The sequence below is a fragment of the Monodon monoceros genome, unplaced genomic scaffold, assembly GCF_005190385.1.
Source record: "Monodon monoceros isolate NGI ecotype Baffin Bay Population unplaced genomic scaffold, NGI_Narwhal_1 Super_Scaffold_12, whole genome shotgun sequence".
Classification (NCBI taxonomy): Eukaryota; Metazoa; Chordata; class Mammalia; order Artiodactyla; family Monodontidae; genus Monodon; species Monodon monoceros.
Window position 1 is genome coordinate 160793181 of NW_021703768.1, and position 18342 is coordinate 160811522.

General features: G+C 51.7%; 1 protein-coding gene and 1 non-coding gene across 2 annotated transcripts in view; both read right to left on the reverse strand.

Moving 5' to 3' along the window:
* C3 (complement C3) overlaps positions 1-13447 on the reverse strand; it is a 35068-nt gene extending 21621 nt beyond the window's left edge. The window contains exons 1-19 of the mRNA XM_029215802.1: positions 13314-13447; positions 12629-12821; positions 11621-11783; positions 11453-11523; positions 9361-9455; positions 9175-9257; positions 8978-9068; positions 8758-8860; positions 8496-8622; positions 8229-8344; positions 7982-8128; positions 7108-7317; positions 6789-6995; positions 5341-5499; positions 4850-4979; positions 4497-4568; positions 4118-4315; positions 2261-2372; positions 1910-1995 (exon numbers count right to left, since the gene is read on the reverse strand). Coding sequence (XP_029071635.1) covers positions 1910-1995; positions 2261-2372; positions 4118-4315; positions 4497-4568; positions 4850-4979; positions 5341-5499; positions 6789-6995; positions 7108-7317; positions 7982-8128; positions 8229-8344; positions 8496-8622; positions 8758-8860; positions 8978-9068; positions 9175-9257; positions 9361-9455; positions 11453-11523; positions 11621-11783; positions 12629-12821; positions 13314-13384 — 2434 coding nt within the window. The 5' untranslated portion in view covers positions 13385-13447. The remainder of the gene's footprint in view (positions 1-1909; positions 1996-2260; positions 2373-4117; positions 4316-4496; positions 4569-4849; positions 4980-5340; positions 5500-6788; positions 6996-7107; positions 7318-7981; positions 8129-8228; positions 8345-8495; positions 8623-8757; positions 8861-8977; positions 9069-9174; positions 9258-9360; positions 9456-11452; positions 11524-11620; positions 11784-12628; positions 12822-13313) is intronic.
* Positions 13448-16656: 3209 nt separating this feature from the next.
* TRNAE-CUC lies at positions 16657-16728 on the reverse strand. Its single transcript has one exon. It is a non-coding gene; the product is annotated as a tRNA-Glu (tRNA).
* Between the last annotated feature and the right edge of the window lie 1614 nt (positions 16729-18342).

Consider the following 18342-nt stretch of genomic DNA (forward strand, 5'->3'; position numbering starts at 1 on the left):
ACCCCTGCCACAAAGAATGACCCAGCCCAGAATGACATCAGTGATGAGATTGAGAAATGCTGGTGCAGGGAAGAGCTCTTCCAACATTCATGTCCATACAAATCTCCTGGGGATCAGGAGATGTTTCCAGTAATAAAATGCACATTCTGACTGAGCGGGTTAGGAGTGACTAAGATTCTGAATGTCTAACAAACTCCCTGGTAAACCTACTTTACCAGATTGCAGCTGGCCCAGGGAATAGGCTTTGAGGGGCAAGGATCTAACTGTGGTTTTCAACTTTTTTTTTTTTTCAAGCTGCAGGAACTTTTTTTTAGGTAAAGGGAACCTCACACAGAATCTCGATATATGGAAATGTACAACAGGCAAATATGAAGATGCTCTGATTTGAAACAGGGATCGGGGCCCCAAACTAGAACTGTGCTGAGTGGTTTTGGAGTCTCAGGCAGAAGGAAAACTATGTGCTCTGTGTATATGATTTCATCTGCCATCATCACTTGTTCAAGAGAAATTAGCAGAAAATTGCAATACCTTCCATTAGAAGCAAGATAGACAAAGAAGCAGATTTTGAAAATCTTGAAGCCAGGAAAGTAAAATGATAATAAAGTATAATTTATGATAAATTACAACTAAACAAACTTATACTAGAGTATATTAAGTTCTGAGTTTGCTATAAATAAAATACACTTAATGTTGTGAGTTTTAATACACCTAGTTTTAAAATGTTTCAGTGTTTTCAATAGCTTTTCAACCTCTTTAATGCTCTGGAAAAAATTAAATATACATAAAACATGCATATGGGACACATCTTTCCTTTTACCTCAAACTCCATTATGACTCGGCACGGTGCTGGTTTATATTTAAAATTTGGATATTTTGTACAACATGTTTTTTTTGCATTCATTTTGATTTTTTTCCAAAAAAACTATTGCATGAAAATATGATTTATCTTGATGACTGAGTTTTTTGGCACCCACTTAATTTTGCATTCCAAGTCAGTGCCTCACTCTCCTTGCCCCATTCTCAGACCTGCTATAAGTCATCCATATTTGGCTAGGGTGTGTCAGGGTCTCACACCCAGTCCTTGGTGGCGGTGGGGCAGGAGGGCACGGGGTGTACACATACACCTTTTTTTGTCGTGTTTCACAATCTAACCACCAATGTTTCAATCACTCATTTCATCCCGCTTCCTCTTTTAGTTTTCCTTTGTCGGCCTGTTTTTTTTTTTTTTTTTTTTTTTTTTTGCGGTACGCGGGCCTCACACTGTTGCAGCCTCTCCCGCTGCGGAGCACAGGCTCCGGATGGCATGTGGGATCTTCCCGGACCGGGGCACGAACCCGCGTTCCCTGCATCGGCAGGCGGACTCTCAACCACTGAGCCACCAGGGAAGCCCTATTTTTTCTTAATTGCTTTACCCAGTATCATGGCAACATCACCCCTGCAAAGTTTTTGTTGCTATAAATCATTCTGTATGATACTATGATGGTGGATACATGTCATTATACATTTGTCCAAACCCATAGAACGTAAAAAACCAAGAGTGAACCCTGACCTCAGCTAAGAACTTGCAGTGATAATGATGTATCCATGCATCCTTCGATTGTTACAAATGCACCATGCTGGTGGGGGATGTTGATGGTGAGAGAGACTGTGTCTGTGGTGGGGAAAGGGGTATATGGGAAATCTCTGCACCATCCTCTCAATTTTGCTCTGAACTAAAACTGCACTAAAACTAAAATCTATTTACAAAAAGCACAATGTCACTCACATTCTACACTCTAATGCCTCTCCAGGAACCAGAGGAAAGTGTCAGCCACCAGGAAACAAAGGATCTGTCAGGATTGAATGAGAAAATGCCCAGGGCGGTCTGGGGTCCTGGCCTCCTGAGGACCAGACCACCATCCTCTCTCACCTTTCTTGTCTGACAAGCTCACAGCCAGAATCTCCCAAGTGGTGATGGAGTCTTTCAAAAACACGTTCATGAGCTTCGTGGAGATTCTGGATCGGGGAGGGGAGGCATTAGAAGATACCTAGCATGGTGGAGGGGGAGAGCTGGTAGGGAGGGGCCCCAAGGGACAGGGTTGGAGTGGCTGGTGGGTGGGCACATGTAGGTAGCCCCAACTCTTCTAGTCTAGGTTGTGTGATTCCACAATGATTCCAGAAAAGAGGGGGCATTGAGGTGCGTGCAAACTCAATGTCCAGTCTGGGGTGATGATAGGGGCTGGCCTGGGGGTGGGTTGAAGTGGGAGCATCCCAGCCTTACCCATTTTTGTCTGGGCCTTTAAGGTCCTCAACAATGGTCCACAGCCAGCTCTCTGGGAACTGGCTTCGGGAAATGATGTCCTCCTCCGGGATTATTTCATCATCCAGGTCACCTGCGGGGGGTGGGAGTTAAAACAGACCCACTTTCCCCACCGTTCCCTTTTAGATATTTATCTCTATAATACCCTGGAGGGATTCCTAGCAGCGACACACCCAGGGTCACGTGATCACTTCCGGGGACCCTAGGCACATTTGCCTCTGGGGGCTCCTTTCTCCATAAAAAAAATTAAAAATCATATTTTACAATTCTGTTGGTAGAAAGGTGAAAATAAGCCAGGCTGAACTGGATTGATTTTTTTTTCCTGTCTTTGATTTCCAAGGGAATGAAAACATTTGCATGAATGAGCCTCTAAAAGCATCATTGGCCCCCAAACACCATGCCTGCTGTGTCTGATGGTTAAGTCCATCCTGAAAGCAACGGGGTGAGCTGAGAGATTCCCCAGACTTGATGGAGATTGCTGAAGAGATGGTGGCCTTTAAATGCCAGCTTGACCCCGTCTGCACGTAAACGAAGCTGGGCTGGAATAGAGTTCAAACCTGGCTGGGCTTTCCTCAAAAAACGATGAACAGATTTTAATTTGGTTCTGGGTCTGTCTAACGACAAAGTAGGTGGAATTCCATAGATGCCCAAATCCACCCATACTCTGGAATAATCCATCAAAGTGCCCTTGGGGTACTAACTTTTAATCAACCCTCTGTCTCACCCCAATTGGCTACAGAAATGACACAATGCTGGAAAAAAAAAAAAACAAAAACACCCATGTGTGTAAATTATACCCCAGTAAATCAGAAGTTTTGTCCAAATTTCCTCTTTGTGAAAGAAAAGTCATGGGTCACTGGAGCAGACAGCACCATGTCTAGTTATTGCAATTTGCAAAGAGACTGAAGGTAGAAGTCTTTGTTCATGTGTGTTGGGAATCTTTGTGTCTTTGGAGCAGGGGAGGGGTGGAGGAGTTGCTAGCTTTCCAGGTAAAGGAATTTAGACCTACTTGACCACTTTGGCAATGGCGGCCATTGAGAGGTGCCTGCAAACATTCAGTTTTGACAAAGCACATCCTGGCAGAAAAGTCCTTCTCTTAGTTAAGACATATTAAAAGATGTTTAAAAAAAGGAGGGATCAGTTCACACCGGGGTCCTCTGCCTCTCAGCAGACGGCAGTGGGCACTCTTGTTAGTTCTGTAAATGCCACTTTGTGGTGGAGATCATTCTGGTTTTGCTTGAAATGGGCTTCTAAGAGAATTTTCTCTTGGCTTTGCTTAAGACTGACTTGGCCTGAGATATAAAGTTTCAAGTGTGTACATCCAGAACTGAATGAATGAATGAATGAATGAACATTGATTAGGCGTAAGTTAGGCACCTCTCTTTGGAAGGCAACATGAATTAGTTTTCTTTGGTGAAGGCAAGGCTAGAACCCATCTTAGTCTTCCCATTGGCAACTAGTGTGACCAGCCCTGTCATCTAGAATTGCTCTCAGACCAGGGATGTCCTGGGCACTGCTAAGGTCAAACTTCAGAGTGACAGGGCCAGGGCCAGGATGACCCTCCCAGGCAGGAAGTTCCTTTGCCTCAGGATGAGCCTTCCAGGCAAGGGAAGAAGGACCTAGTCCCCCACTGGACTGGGTCCTTCTTCCCTCAGACCTGAATCACCTAGCTCCTCATCTGAAGGCTTCTTTCTTCCTCTGACAGGCGCCTCCTCTCTCCTCGGATAAGCACCTCCCCCCCTTGGACAGGCACCTCCCCCTTGGACAGGCACCTCCTCCTCCCTTGGACAGGGGCCTCCTCCCTGCCACCGGACTCACTCCTGGCCAGCTCCAGTGTCCCGTCGCGGCTGTGCTGCAGCCGCAGCTGGGCGATGTATTCACAGCAGTCCAGAAAGGCCTTCACGCATGCGTCGCCTTGCAGGATGAACTGGGCCCGGCGCTGGCACGGGAACTTCATGGGGTTGTCCCGCATGCCGTCCTCACAGCACTTGCGCAGCTCCTTGTTGTACTGACCGGCTGTGGGAGCACAGATCCCCCGCCCCGCACCCCCTCAGCCTCGAAGCAGGAGGCACTCAGGACAGACCCCAGGGAGAACTTCCCCACGGCCAGGCCCTCCCCCTCCCTCTCCGTCTGGGATCCCGTAGGGGCTGGATCTCGGGTGGGAAGCGGTGGGCGAGCGCCGACGGAGGGCTCCCACCTTTATCCGTCCTCTTTTCCATGAGCTGCACCGAGCGGCGTCGGCGGGGGGCTGGTTTCGGACACTGAGGATCTAAGGGCAGGTGGACCGGGAACCAGATGGATTAGGCATCTACTGTGTGCCCTTGGTTTCCTCCCCACAGTAGCCCCCCCCCCGTGAGGTCGGGGTGTTATTGATCCCATTTGACAGATGTAGAAACTGAGGCTCCGAAAGAAGTAATACGCTAGATGGTGGTGGAGGCGGGACTTCAATACCCCCACCCCCGTCCCAAAGCGCTGCCCTTAACCTGTTCTCAGTATCTGGGAGGTGGAAGCCCTGCCCCTCCCTAGCCCTGCTGCTGGCTGCATCCCCACCTGTCCTCTGGGCGGTCTGTAAGCCTTTGCTGGTCTTGAGGGCCAGCCCTGCATCCGTGAAGACGCCGGCATAGTCACTTCCACTGCCTGGGGTACAGCCAATGTCTGCCTTCTCCACTACGTCCCAGATCTGCCATGGGGAGTGGAGGCCGAGAGTGTGGCGAGACCGGGTCAGCCATGCCTCCACCGATTGGCCAACACGTCCATCCAACCCCACCCCACCCATCCTCATCCTGGTCCCCAGGCTGGCCGGCCATGGTGGACCATCTGGAGTTAGACCTGGAGCTGTGTCCATCCCCGGGGCCATCCCCAGCTTGGACCCTTGTCCATCCACATTCTCATCGTCAATTTGACTTCAACCCATCCCCGTATCTGCGTCCATTCGGACCTCTACACTTAACCCACACTCAAACCCATTTGTTCCCCCCAGCACCATTCCCACCTCAACCCAACGCCGTCTCTAAACCAACCTCAGTGACGCGGGGGCATACCTTACTCTGGGTCAATTTGTTCTTCTTATTCAGCACAAACACGCCCTTGTCCACGGCCACCAGCCCCACTCGGGACCCCTGGTCAGCCTCGATCTTCAGGGTTATCTGTTGCCCAGGCCTATGGTGCTTCTCTTCCTTCCCGCCATGTTTCACCACCAGCTATGGTCAGGGGTGGGGTTGGGTGGGGGGACGTTTGGAGGGGAAGGAGGGAGAAGTCAGCCCTGCAAGGCCCTGGTCTCTGGAAGCCAAAGACAAAGGAGGTCCTGGGCTGGACTGAAAGGAGAGAGAGAGGAAGGGAGGCAGGCAGAACCGGCATCAGGCAGAAAGTCAAGAAAAGAGAGAAAGCCAGGAGCAAGAGAGATACTGAGTACAAGCTTCCAGTTACAAAATAAATGAGTCTTGGGGATGAAAGTCAATAACCACGTAGTATCTCTGTATGGTGACACACGGTCACTCACTAGACTCATCGTGGTGAACACTTTGAAACGTAGAGAAATATCGAATCACTATGTTGTAGACCAGGAACTAACATAGTGATGTAGGTCAATTGTACTTCACGACAAACAAACAGACTCAGAAAAAGAGACCAGATTTGTGGTTACCAGAGGTAAGGGGAGGGGGAATTGAATTACAACTTCCAGTTGTAAGATGAATAAATACCAGAGGTGTAAGGTACAAGATGCAAATATATATAATTAACGCTGCTGTACGTTATATATGAAAGTCATTAGAGGAAACCCTGAGTTCTCACCACAAGGGAAAAGATTATTTTTTCTATTTCTTTAATTCTGTACCTCTATGAGATGATGGATGTTCACTCAACTTACTGTGATCATTTCATGATGTACGTAAGTCAAGTCACTATGCTCTACACCTTAAAGTTAGTGCTGTATGTCAATTACATCTCAATAAAACTGGAAGAAAAAAAGATACTGAGACTGAAACATAAAGGGAAGAAAAGAAGAAGAGAGAGGCAGGAACCCTGCAAATGGGGGAGAGGAACAGATTCAGAAGGTCGGAGAGAGGTCTTCCCTGGTGGCGCAGTGGTTGAGAATCCGCTTGCCAATGCAGGGGACACTGGTTCGAGCCCTGGTCCCGGAAGATCCCACATGCCGCGGAGCAACTAAGCCCATGTGCCACAACTACTGAGCCCATGTGCCACAACTACTGAAGCCCACGCGCCTAAAGCCCATGCTCTGCAACAAGAGAAGCCACCACAATGAGAAGCCCGTGCACCGCAACGAAGAGTAGCCCCCGCTCGCAACTAGAGAAAAGCCCGAGTGCAGCAACGAAGACCCAACACAGCCAAAATAAATAAATAAATAAAATAAACTTAAAAATTTTAAAAAGCAGTTGGAGAGAGACAGAGCCAGAGGGCCCAAGATGGGGAGAGTGACAGCCAGGCGGAGAGTCCCCAGATGGGCACAGAGAGATGCCACAAAGCTTACCGTGCCCACACATGAGTCCTTGACATCCACCCACACGGAGTCGGCCACCACCTCCCTCTGGTTGTTGCTGGAGATCAGCGTGTAATAGGCCACCAGGCGGAAGGAAGGGATGAAGTCCGGTGTGATGGTCATGGGCAACACCACCAGGTCCTGGCCGGGCTCTCGCACCTGCCGCCCCACCTTCAACAGCTTCCCCTTGTTCATGACCTGGGGAGAACAGGTCGGTATAAGTATCGGAAAGGTAAGAGGGAGGATGGCGGGGGCAGCCGGGATGGTGGAGGGCTCCCGGGGGTGCTGGGTGTTCTAGGAAGCCACAGACCAAGTAAGTGTAGTAGCGGATCTTGGCTTGGTGGCTGGGGTCCGTGCGCAGGTGGAAGTTGACATTGAGAGTCTCCCCAGGCTTGAGCTCCACTCGGGGCACAGAGAGGTGCAGGTAATTGTTGGAGTTGCCCTGGGTGTTGTAGGGTAGGGCCTGCATGGTCCTAGTGGCCTGTCGTGCCTCTGGGATATTCTCCTGCCGTGTGCGTACCTGGGCAAGGAAAGATGGATGCATGCTGGCCCCCCAGAGATGTCCACACCCATATCCCTGGGACCAGGGAATATGGGATTTTATGTGGCAAGAGAGACTTTGCAGATGAGATTAGGTTAAGGATCTTGAGGAAATGGGGAAGAGATGGGATTATCCAGGTGGGCGCAATGCCATTGCAAGGGTCCTTATAAGACGTCTAGGCAGAAGGTAGGACCCTGCTGTGCAGACGAGAACCCTTCTATGCATGCAAACTACCATATATATATAGGATGGATAAACACCAAGGTCCTACTGTATAGCACAGGGAACTATATACAGTATCCTGTGATAGACCATAGTGGAAAAGAATATGAAAAAGAAGGTATATACATATATATATATATTCAGTCATATATATATATATATAACTGAGTCACTTTGCCGTGCAGCAGAAATTAACACAACATCGTAAATCAACTATGCTTCAATAAAATAAAGTAAAAAAAAGAGCCCTTCTATGTAAATGAAAACATCTCTCTGTGGATGGCACATCCCTTTATGCAAATGAAAGGACCCCCCCTGTATGCCCAGGACAGGATCCCTTTGTGCAAATGTCAGGACCCTGCTCTACAAAATCAAGCCCCCTGTCTCCTGATGTGGGGTCGCAAGGCTGGCCTGGACTCACGGTGATGGTCAGGGGCTGCCGGTTGTTGAGTGTGTTGATGCTCAGCTTGGCCACACCGTCCTCCTGGGTCAAGGACTGCACATTGGTGCCCTGGGTCACCACCGGGATGTGGCGGGCAGGGGAGCCGTCGGGGTTCGTCACGAACACCTGTGGGTGCAGGCCAGGTGGAGGGGGTTCAGGCAGACCTAGAGGCATGGTCAAGCTCAGGAGCAGTGAAGGGGGTTTGCAGCCCCGCCCTGAGTCTCACCATGAGGTCGAAGGGCATGGCGGGTTTGAAGAACTTGGGGGTCTTGGTGAAGTGGATCTGGTAGGGGGAGGTCACGATGGGGATCCCGGTACGCTCTGCCTCCACCATGTCGCTGCCTGAGGGGGGCCAATCGTGAGGGTGGGCTCCTGGGCCACTCCTCAGGACCAGGCCTCCCCCCTCAGATTGGAATCTGCCTTCATACTGGGCCTCCCATCTCAGACTGGACCGTACAGTGGTGCTGGGCCCCTGCCCTCAGCCTGGCCTCACCTGAGTGCAGGATGACGGTGACAGACACATATAAGGACTTGCCCACTAGGGCATCGGCTTGGGAGGGCTGTACCCCGTTCAGCAAGACCTGTCGTTGCAGTTTGGCCACCCCAGTACCGTCATTGATCTGGGGGAGACAGTGAAGGCTCAGCGGAGGCGGGGGTTGGGGTGGGGAGGGGGGCTCAGGTGCGGGAGGGGCGCTGATGGGGACAAGAAGGATGCTCAGAGTGGAAGAGACTTAGAGGGGCCCTCTGTTAGGTACTGGAATATGGGTGAGGGAGTGGGCCAATGAAATCCTCCGGTCATCATCCTGGACTCCAAAGATGACGAAAGCTGTTCCATCCACATTCTCCCCATACAAGAACCTGTGAGGTGGGGAGAGTCTCAGATTCTCCCCTCCTTAAAAAGATGAGTCTTCCTCCAAACTTCTGTTGGCTGTGGCTGAGCCCCTCCCCCTAGCTGGTCCCTCCCCTGTCCCTCACCTGGCAATGATGTTGACTTTCAGGCCATCTGGGTCATCGATGTAGTAGAATTTCTCTTCAGGCTCCACTTGGACCTCAAAACTGGGCAGCACTGGGGGAACAGGTCGTGGTGGGCAGTAAGCCAGCACTGGGCCCAGAATTATGTGCTCCCCCCCTCCTTCCCCACGCTCCCACCTGCAGCTCCCTGCTCCCCTTACCGTATTCCTTCACCTCAAACTCAGCAGAGAAGACCTGCTGCGGAGAATCTTCGTAGTGGGCTTTGATCTTCCACTGCCCCATGCTGTGGCGAAAGCAGGCTAGTGATCTGACCAGACCTAGCAGCCCCCCACTCCCTCTTCTGGGGTAGGGGAGCCCTGAACCCCCTCCTGGAGAGCGTGACATACTTGACCAGCTCTGGGATGTTCCAAGACAAGGCCAAGATGCCAAACTGGTTGTGAGAAGACAGGGAGTCCCGCTTGATGGGAATGCCATCGGGGGTCTGTGGGGAGACAGGGAGAGAAATGGCTCTTCAGAGACCAGGCTTAGCCCTTTGGCTCTCCCCTCCCTCTCTGTGTCTGGACACTGTGTCGTGTCTACAGGGGCAGTGGTTAAGAACATGCACCTGAGCCAGTCAGCCTGGGTTCAAATCCCCACTGTGCCACTTACAAGCTGTGTGACGTGGGCAAGTTACTTAACCTCTCTGTGCTCAGTGTGCACATCTAGAAAACGGAGATAATTATAGCTCCTATGTCACTGGTTTGGTATGGTGATCAGTGTCTCTCTGAAGACTAATAAAAACTAGCATTTATCGCCTACTTTTGTGCAGGACCCTGCACTAAGCATTTGATTTGTATAAATCACACATAATTGCCCACATTTGCCTTTTTTGACCTAAAGCATAGCAATGTCTCATGGCTTGACCTAATACACATATGATTTCATTTGTTGCCAACAGTTAAACAACAGGAGACATCACATAGGAATCTGGTATTCTGGCTTCTCTTGGAAATTGGGGTAACTGTGGATAACGTGCTCCTGTTGGCACAAGGTGACATTTCATGGGAGCCGGGCAGCTCTGTGCCTTTAGAGGAGGTGTGTGTTGTGTTCTCTGTTCCCCGCATATCCCACAATCCCTAAAGCCAGCTCACAGCTTTCAGAACCTGGTCCCTGTTAGGTTTGTGTGATCTCAGTACATACTCACGAAGACCCCGTGAGGAGCACATACTCCATTCCTTCCCTTCCTTCTCTCTCTGTTCCTCCTACACTTGTTTTTCCCTGCCCATCGCTCCCTCCTTCTTTCTCCCCTCTCCTTCCCTCTCTCCCTTCTTCCAGTAAGTTTTTATTTACCCTACTACCTGGCAAGCGTGGCGTCAACAGATAATTCCTTTCCGTTTGGAATTTAAGTTCAAAGGATGTTGGGAGAAGGTGCAATTAACAAATGAATAAATCCAATTTAGAAGATGCTAAAGGGAGATGGCCCGGAAGGAAAATAAGAGTGGAGGAAGGGAAAATGAGAGTGGAGTGCTTGTGTGTGTGTGTGGGGGGGGGGGGGGGGGGGGGGGGGGGGGAGGGGGGGTGTTGCAATTTTTTTTTTTTTTTTTGCGGTACGCGGGCCTCTCACTGTTGTGGCCTCTCCCATTGCGGAGCACAGGTTCCGGCCGTGGCTCACGGGCCTAGCCGCTCCGCGGCATGTGGGATCTTCCCAGACCGGGACACGAACCCGTGTCCCCTGCATCGGCAGGCGGACTCATAACCACTGCGCCACCAGGGAAGCCCTGGGTGTTGCAATTTTATGGGGCGCTCAGAGAGTTCCCACTGTAAAACTGGGACACTGGTGATATTTGAGCAAAGACTTGAAGGAGGTGATGGAGCAAGCTGTGTGGAAATTTGGAGGAAGAGGGTTTTTTGGGTAGGGGGAATAGCCTGTGCAAAGGTCCTGGGGCAGACTGTGCCTGGGCTGTTGGAGGAACAGTGAGGAGGCCGGCGTGGCTGGAGCAGAGTGAGCGAGGGGGAGACAGGGAGGAGGTGAGGGCAGGGAGGGGACGGGGTAGGTAGGGCCTGGCCTAGTGGGCAGCGGGGAGGACTTGGGCTTTTACCTCGAGGGAGGTGGGAGCCCTGGAGCGCTGCGGGCAGAGGAGGGGTGCTCACAAGCGCCCTCTGGCTGCACTAGCCGGAACAGACTACATAGAATTAGCGTCTGTCATTATCCCAATCTTCAGATGAGGAAAAGGAGACTTGGAAAGGTGAAGTGACCTGCCCAGAGTCAAACAGTGACCAGGGGTTTATCGGGACCCATAATCCACGGGCGCAAGCATCTCTCTACGTAGTCTCCCTGGGCCCCCGCCCCCTCTCCCCATCTGTGTGCCTCTACATATTTCTTTGCCTTTAGGTCTCTGCTGCTGGGCCTTTGCCGGTGTCTTCTTTCTCTGTCTCTATCTCTTTGTCTCTCCCCGAGTCTCTGCCCCGGGTAGGTCTGGGGCCCCGGTTGGCTGGTACCTCAATGCTGACGATAACTGTCTGGCCCACGGGCAGCAGCTTGTGGTCAACGGTAAAGATCCGATAGAGGACTGAGACGAGGCGGGAGAGAAAGGGAGAGCTGGGTGAGGCCCTGCCCCTCCCCCCAGCCCTGCCCCCGGCCCTCTCCAGCCACCCCCAGACCCTTACCCGTGGAGCCTGGGGTGTAGATGGTCTTGTCCGTCTGGATGAAGAGGTACCCACTCTGAAGGCTTATCAGCACCACCTTCTCCACCAGGACGTTCCCGAAGGCCGCCTGGACAGTCACGAATTTGTGCCCCTTGTCTGATTTTAACTCCTTGCTGGCCGGGATCTGGGCATGAACAGGGGATTATTAGGCGTCTGCTCTAGGGCCCCTTGTCTTTGGCTGGATCCACACCTGCCCCTCTTCACAACAGAGCCTGCCCATCACTCCTGGTCTCCCTTGTTTGCCAAGGTTTGGGGAAAAAAAGGGTACTTGGAGAGAGGGCAAGGGCAAGAGAGGGGGTGGGAGTCAGAGGGAAGGATGGGAAGGGGGAATCAGACAGTGGGCTCAGAAGAGGGAGAGCTCAGAACGGGAAGGGGACTCCGAAAGAGGAGGAGACTCAGAGAGGGGAGGGGTTGTGAAAGGAGAGAGGGCTTAGAGGGGGAGGGGCTTGGAGGGGAGGGGCTCAGAAATGGGTGGGGGGGCTCAGAAATGGGTGGGGGGGCTCAGAGATGGTCCTGCTAGGAAGGGGGGGGAGTTGAGAGAGATAAGGGGGCTATGTATAGCACAGGGAACTCTGGTCAATATTATGTAACAACCTAAATGGGAAAAGAACTTGAAAAAGAATATATACATGTATATGTATAACTGAATCACTTTGCTGTACACCTGAAATTATCACAGCATTGTTAATCAACTATACTCCAATATAAAATAAAAAGTTAAAAAAAAAGGTGGAGGCACCTCAGAGAAAGCACTGGAAGAAGCAGCGGGAGGGGCTCAGCAAAGGGAGGGACTCAAAAGGGGCGGAGATTCAGAGAGGGGAGGGGCTCAGAATGGGGAGGAGACTCAGACAGAAGGGGCCGGGCTCAGATAGAGTGGGTGGGGCTCAGAGAGGGAGGAGGGGCTCAGCAGCGGGAGCACTCAAAGAGGGGGTGGGGTGTCAGCGGGGCTGGGCTCCCTTTCGTGCCCACCTTTATGGTGACGGTGCCCAGGTAGCCATTGGCACTGTTCAGCTCGGTGTTTTCGCTGGACAGCACTTGTCTCTTGGACGGGAAGTCGTGGACAGTGACGGCGACTGGTATATTCCCTTCCCCTTCGTGGGCCTCCAGCACCACCGTCTCCTCGCTCTCCAGACGCAGGATGTTGGGGATGATCATGGAATACCTGCCAGAGGGGAGCACAGGGCATGGAGCTGTCATGCCTGGAGCCCGAGATGCCAGCCCTATCCGGGTTAGCGCTCTGCCCCAGCCCCTGTTCCCACAGGGGATCTGGTGACCGGCAGACAGCTCAGGGGCTTCAAATCCCATCAACTCCTGAACCTCCAAATCAAAACCACCAACTCTGGGAGCCCTGACCCCTAAATCTTTAAACACCCCAAGTCTCTAAACACCCAACCCTGGAACACCCTAAACTTCTAGCACCCCAGACCTATAAATACAACCAACTCCACCTCCTCATTCACATACACCCATACGAAATCCCTAAACCCTTAAATCCTGAAACTACAAACTCCCAGATCCTATGAAGTCCAAACTTCCCGTCCACAGAATCACCCAACACCGCGCATGCGCCCTAAACTTGCAGGGACCTGTACCCACAAATGCCCACTCCCATCTCAGAAGCAGCCTTGTTTGGGGTCGGACTGTGACTACTCACATGGGGTCCCCCAGGGCCAGGGGGAGACTGGCCAGCAGCAGCAGCAGACTGGGACCCGAGGTAGGATGCATGGTGCCAGGACAGTGAAGGGACAGAGGGACGGAGGGACAGAGAGACAGAGGGGCGGGGGGAGGAGTGAGCAGAGCTTGCTGGAGGCTGCCTTTTATCTAGCTCCCGCCTTTCTCCCTCCTCAGCCCAGCCCTCCACTCCCCATGGGCTCCCCACTCCCTGGTACTGCCCCAGATTTCTCAATAGTATTTACTAAGTTTTTCAGTCTGTGGGGCAGCATGAACTTGGGGTAAGTAACCCGAGGGCATGTCCTCCTGCAACAGGAACACAACAGCCTCCTGCCCTGGACTCCCTCAGGGTCAAGGCCAGCTGGTGAACAGGGATCTTTCCCTGTCACACCCACTTGGTAGTAGAGGAAAATTGAGGACAGAGGGGTCCCCCCACCCCAGATATGTGGGCCTGATCCTCAGTCCACTTTTGGCTGTGCATTTATTCACCAAACCCTCCCTGTGAGTCCATCTCTATGCTGGCAGCTGGAGTCCCACTTCTAGAATCTTCCATGCTGGGGTGGGGGTGGGGGACAGAGTCCAGCACCAAAGCTCCTAGCCCCATGGAGTGCCTTCCCCAGTGGAAAAGAACTCATCTTCTTGGGGGGTCAGGGAAGGCTTCTTGGAGGAGGGGACATTTCAGCTGGGCTTTGCAGTATGTGTAGGAGCTCACCATCCAGGTAAGAATATTTTCTAGGGCAAGGAGAGCCTGGAGCTCCCTTCACCTCCTCTCATCAAGAAACCTGAGTAGTGGGACTTCCCTGGCGGTCCAGTGGGTAAGACCCTGCACTTCCACGGCAGGGGTCACGGGTTCAAGCCCTGGTCGGGGAACTGAGATTCCCCCATGCCTCAAGCTGTGGCCAAAAAAAAAAAAAGAGGCCTGAGTGGCTGTGATGGTTTATAAAAGTCATAATTGAGGAAAGTCCCATGGCTAGCTTTTGTGTTACATCAGCAACCTCTTAGCATATTATTATTATTATTAAAAAATGTATTTAACTTTTTGCATACTCCTATGGTTCCGCATCTAAAAATAACCTTCCTCCTGCTCCTATCGCTAGCCATCAGGGTCTCAGACATGAGCATGTAACCAAATCTTGTGTTTCTTTCCAGAGGTATCTTATGTGTTTACAAATGTTCACACGTTTTAAAAGCAAACATCAGCAAAGCTCTACACACTCTTTCTTCTGGTCTCCCTGGGTTACACCTTTTGCTGTTTCATAAACGATATACCTTAGACATTGTTTAATATCAGTGCTCAGAGAGCTTCCTTGTTCTTACAGGCAACTGCCCAGTATTACATTGTGTGGAAGTAACCAGACTGGCGGACAGACAGACTTCCTATTGTTACAAAACCACGCTCCCTCCAGGGAGTAATCTTGAGCTTGCCTTATTTCCCAGCTCTCACAATTATTAAGTGGTAAACTTTGGGCAACTTACTGATAACCACCTGAGCCTCAGTTTCCTCCTGTAAAGTAGAGTTATAACAGCAGCAACTTCAAAGGGTTCTTACTGCAAAGAGAAGAGATAATTCTGGATCAAAGCCTGCGTGCAACGGTAATCTTGCTAGATATCGCTAAATTCTCCTCCATAATTATATTGATTTGCATACTTGCCGGCCCTGCACAGAATCGCCAATTTCCTCATGGCCTCCCCTTGAGGGCATATTGGCAAAACTTTGTATTTTTGCCTCTGTGTCATTTTAATTTGATTTTAAGTTGGGCATCTGGCGGAAGGGGGGATGTGAAGTCAGGTGTCAGAGGGGGATGGTGTGTTGATGGGGGATCCAGACCCCTGGAGGGCTGTTTTCCAAAGCTTCCTTGAAGGGGTTAACTGGGACCTCACTCTGATTTCCTGTAAACCGTGCCATTTTCCTGGTCATGCCCCCGTGCCCCAAGTAGGGGGTGGCATGGAGCAGTAGAACAAACCTGGCTTGTGTCTGCTTTGATTGCGACACCCTTTCTTTGGAAGAGGAGGCGGGTTAGGCAAACACCTGCTTACTCTCCAGATATGGGGCTCCACTTCTGAAACTGGGAAGGGGGCCACCTGCTAGGATTCCCCCAAACCCCAATATTTATCTTCCTCCCCTTTCCCCCCACCAAAATACCCACCCAGTCTCCTGGTTTCATTATAGCCTTAAAGCATTCAGGGTTGTGATTTTACAACCTTGAGAAGGAATTCCTGCTGGCCTCGGTCTCCCTGCAAGCCTGGCTGCTCCTACCCCAGAGCCTCTGTTAGTACATCTGAGCAATGGGACTGATGGTAGTTCCTGCTGTTTTGACAATTAAGGGAACACAGATGGCTTGGAGCCCTGGGCTTGGAGAGAAGGCTCATGGCCATGGTGGTGGAGGTCTGGGAAGGGTCCTGCCCATGACCTCCAAGAATTGACCAGAGGGATGGAGGTGAAAATGGACCAAGGTCTCCTGGAAGGGAAGGAAACCAGAGGAATTCTTCCAGGCTTTTTCCTGGGGAATGGACATTTGCGCCCAGAAGTTTGGGAGGGGGATGGCAGGCAAGATAAGCCGGCAGGGGAGAGAGAGAAGGAGGGAGAGTGAGGCTGCTGGGCAGGTTCTAAGTGGGATATCTAGGAGACTCTTTTTTTTTTGGCTGTGCCACTCTGCTTGCGGGATCTTAGTTCCCAGACCAGGGATCAAACCCAGGCCCCCTGCCCTGGAAACGCGGAGTCCTAACCACTGGACCGCCAGGGAATTCCCTCTAGGAAACTCATACCGACAAAGTATTTGTTATTTACCTGAAATTCAAATTTAACTGGGCATCCTGTATTTTGTCTGGCAACCCTAGCTGGGGTGCAAACAGAGAATAAAGTGAAAAATGGGCATGATTTCTAGGTGGGGGGAGCCCAGGTACCCCCTTCCCCTCCCCTGCACCTGCCTCAGTGCCGTTATCTCCCGGATGTACCCCATCCCCACCCTTTCCCCATACAGGCGCCGCCATGCCAGGGAGCAGCAGAGACCCCCCTCTCCCCCCTCCGCACGACCCCCGCCGGTTCCAGGATGGGTGCTATACTGCTTTCTGGGAATCTTCCTCCAGGACCCAGAGCCAGGCCCTGCTTCCAACCACCTCCCCCATCCAGCTCCCTGCCCCACCAGCAGCATGGACTTCCCCTTCCCAACTCATTACTCATTAACTTGTGGTTAACCTTGACCTGATTAAACCCATCCACTTGCCCTCTGGCTCCTTCCCTCCACCACCTCACACAGCATAGCAGAGGCCTGGGCACCAGGGACCCTTTTTTTTTGGGCTGCGCAGCAGGGCTTGTGGGATCTTAGTTCCCCGACCAGGGATTGAACCCAGGACACCGCAGTGAGAATGCAGAGTCCTATCCACTGGACCACCAGGGAATTCCGGGCCAGAGGTTTTGACTGCAGCTCTGCCTTCCCCCAGCCTCGATTCCTCATCTGTAAATTAGACATTCACAACCATGGAACCTCCCTCTGAGTCTTGGGGTGACAGCACGTGGCATCAGGCAAGCTGAGTCCAGTGCCCAGCACATGGCCAGCGCACAATGTACTTGAATTTTATTTTTACTAACACCTGTCCCTCCTCTCTCTTGTCTTATTTCGGTGACAGTCCCTCCGGGCCTCCAAGCCAGAGTCCCCCCCCCCCCGCCCCCGCTTCCTCCCTCTCCCTCATCCATCCCCTGTGAGCAGCCCTGTGACCCCTAGGCTGTCTCTCCCAACCCATCCTTTCTCTCCATCCCTAAGGCCCCGGCCTCCTTGCTGTAAACTCACCTCTTCCAGGTCATCTAGTCCACAGCAACTGGGCATTTTTTTTTTCTAAAACACACCTTTGCATTCTTTCTATAAAATTATGATACAGGAATATGCGCTAATGACTGTGAACATCTCAGCTACAGCATCTTAACGATTTTATGCATCTAACTTGTTTATTCCAAATGCCTTAGGTGCTATTACTATCCCCGTTTTACAGATAAAGAAACTGAGGGCTTTGGCCACTTGCCCAAGATCCTCTAGCTGGTAAGAACTGAGATTTGAACCCGGCAGCTGGGCTCCAGAGTGTGTGCTCCTTAAACCGTATGAGTTTCTGACTGCTGCTATAACAGATGACCACAGCCCTGGTGGCTTAAAACAAGACATTTATTGGGCTTCCCTGGTGGCACAGTGATTGAGAGTCCGCCTGCCGAGGCAGGGGACACGGGTTTGTGCCCTGGTCCACATGCCGCGGAGCGGCTGGGCCCGTGATCCATGGCCGCTGAGCCAAAAAAACCAAAAACAAACAAACAAACAAAACACTGGAAAACAATACATTTATTATGCTGCAGTTCTGCAGGGCAGAAGTCTGAAACTGAGGTGTCAGTAGGGCTGTGTTCCTTCTGGAGGCTCTAGGGGAGGATCCGTTCCTGGGTTTTTCCAGCTTCTAGGGGCTGCCTACATTCCTTGGCTAGTGGCCCCTTCTTCCATCTTCAAAGCACATCACACTAGCCTGTTTACAGCATCACATCTCATTCTCTGATCCTGACCCTCCCACCTCCCTCTTTTTTTTTTTTTTTTTTTTTTTTTTTTGCTGTACGCGGGCCTCTCACTGTTGTGACCTCTCCCGTTGTGGAGCACAGGCTCCGTGGCATGTGGGATCTTCCCGGACCGGGGCACGAACCTGTGTCCCCTGCATCGGCAGGCGGCCTCTCAACTACTGCTCCACCAGGGAAGCCCCCACCTCCCTCTTAAAAGGACCCTTGTAATGACAACGCACCCACTCGAATAATCCAGAATCATCCCTCATTCTAAGATCCTTAATTGAATCACACCTGCCAAGTGCCTCTTGTCATGTAAGGGAACATAGTCACAGGCTCTGGGGATTAGGGCGGGGACAACTTGGGAGAGCCATGACTGCCCACCCCAGCATGCACGTGGTATAAAACGCCATCCTTGTACTACCACGGCCCGCCCTGCTTTAAACTCTTCCTTGGCTCCCGTGGGCCCCAGAATCAAGTCCAA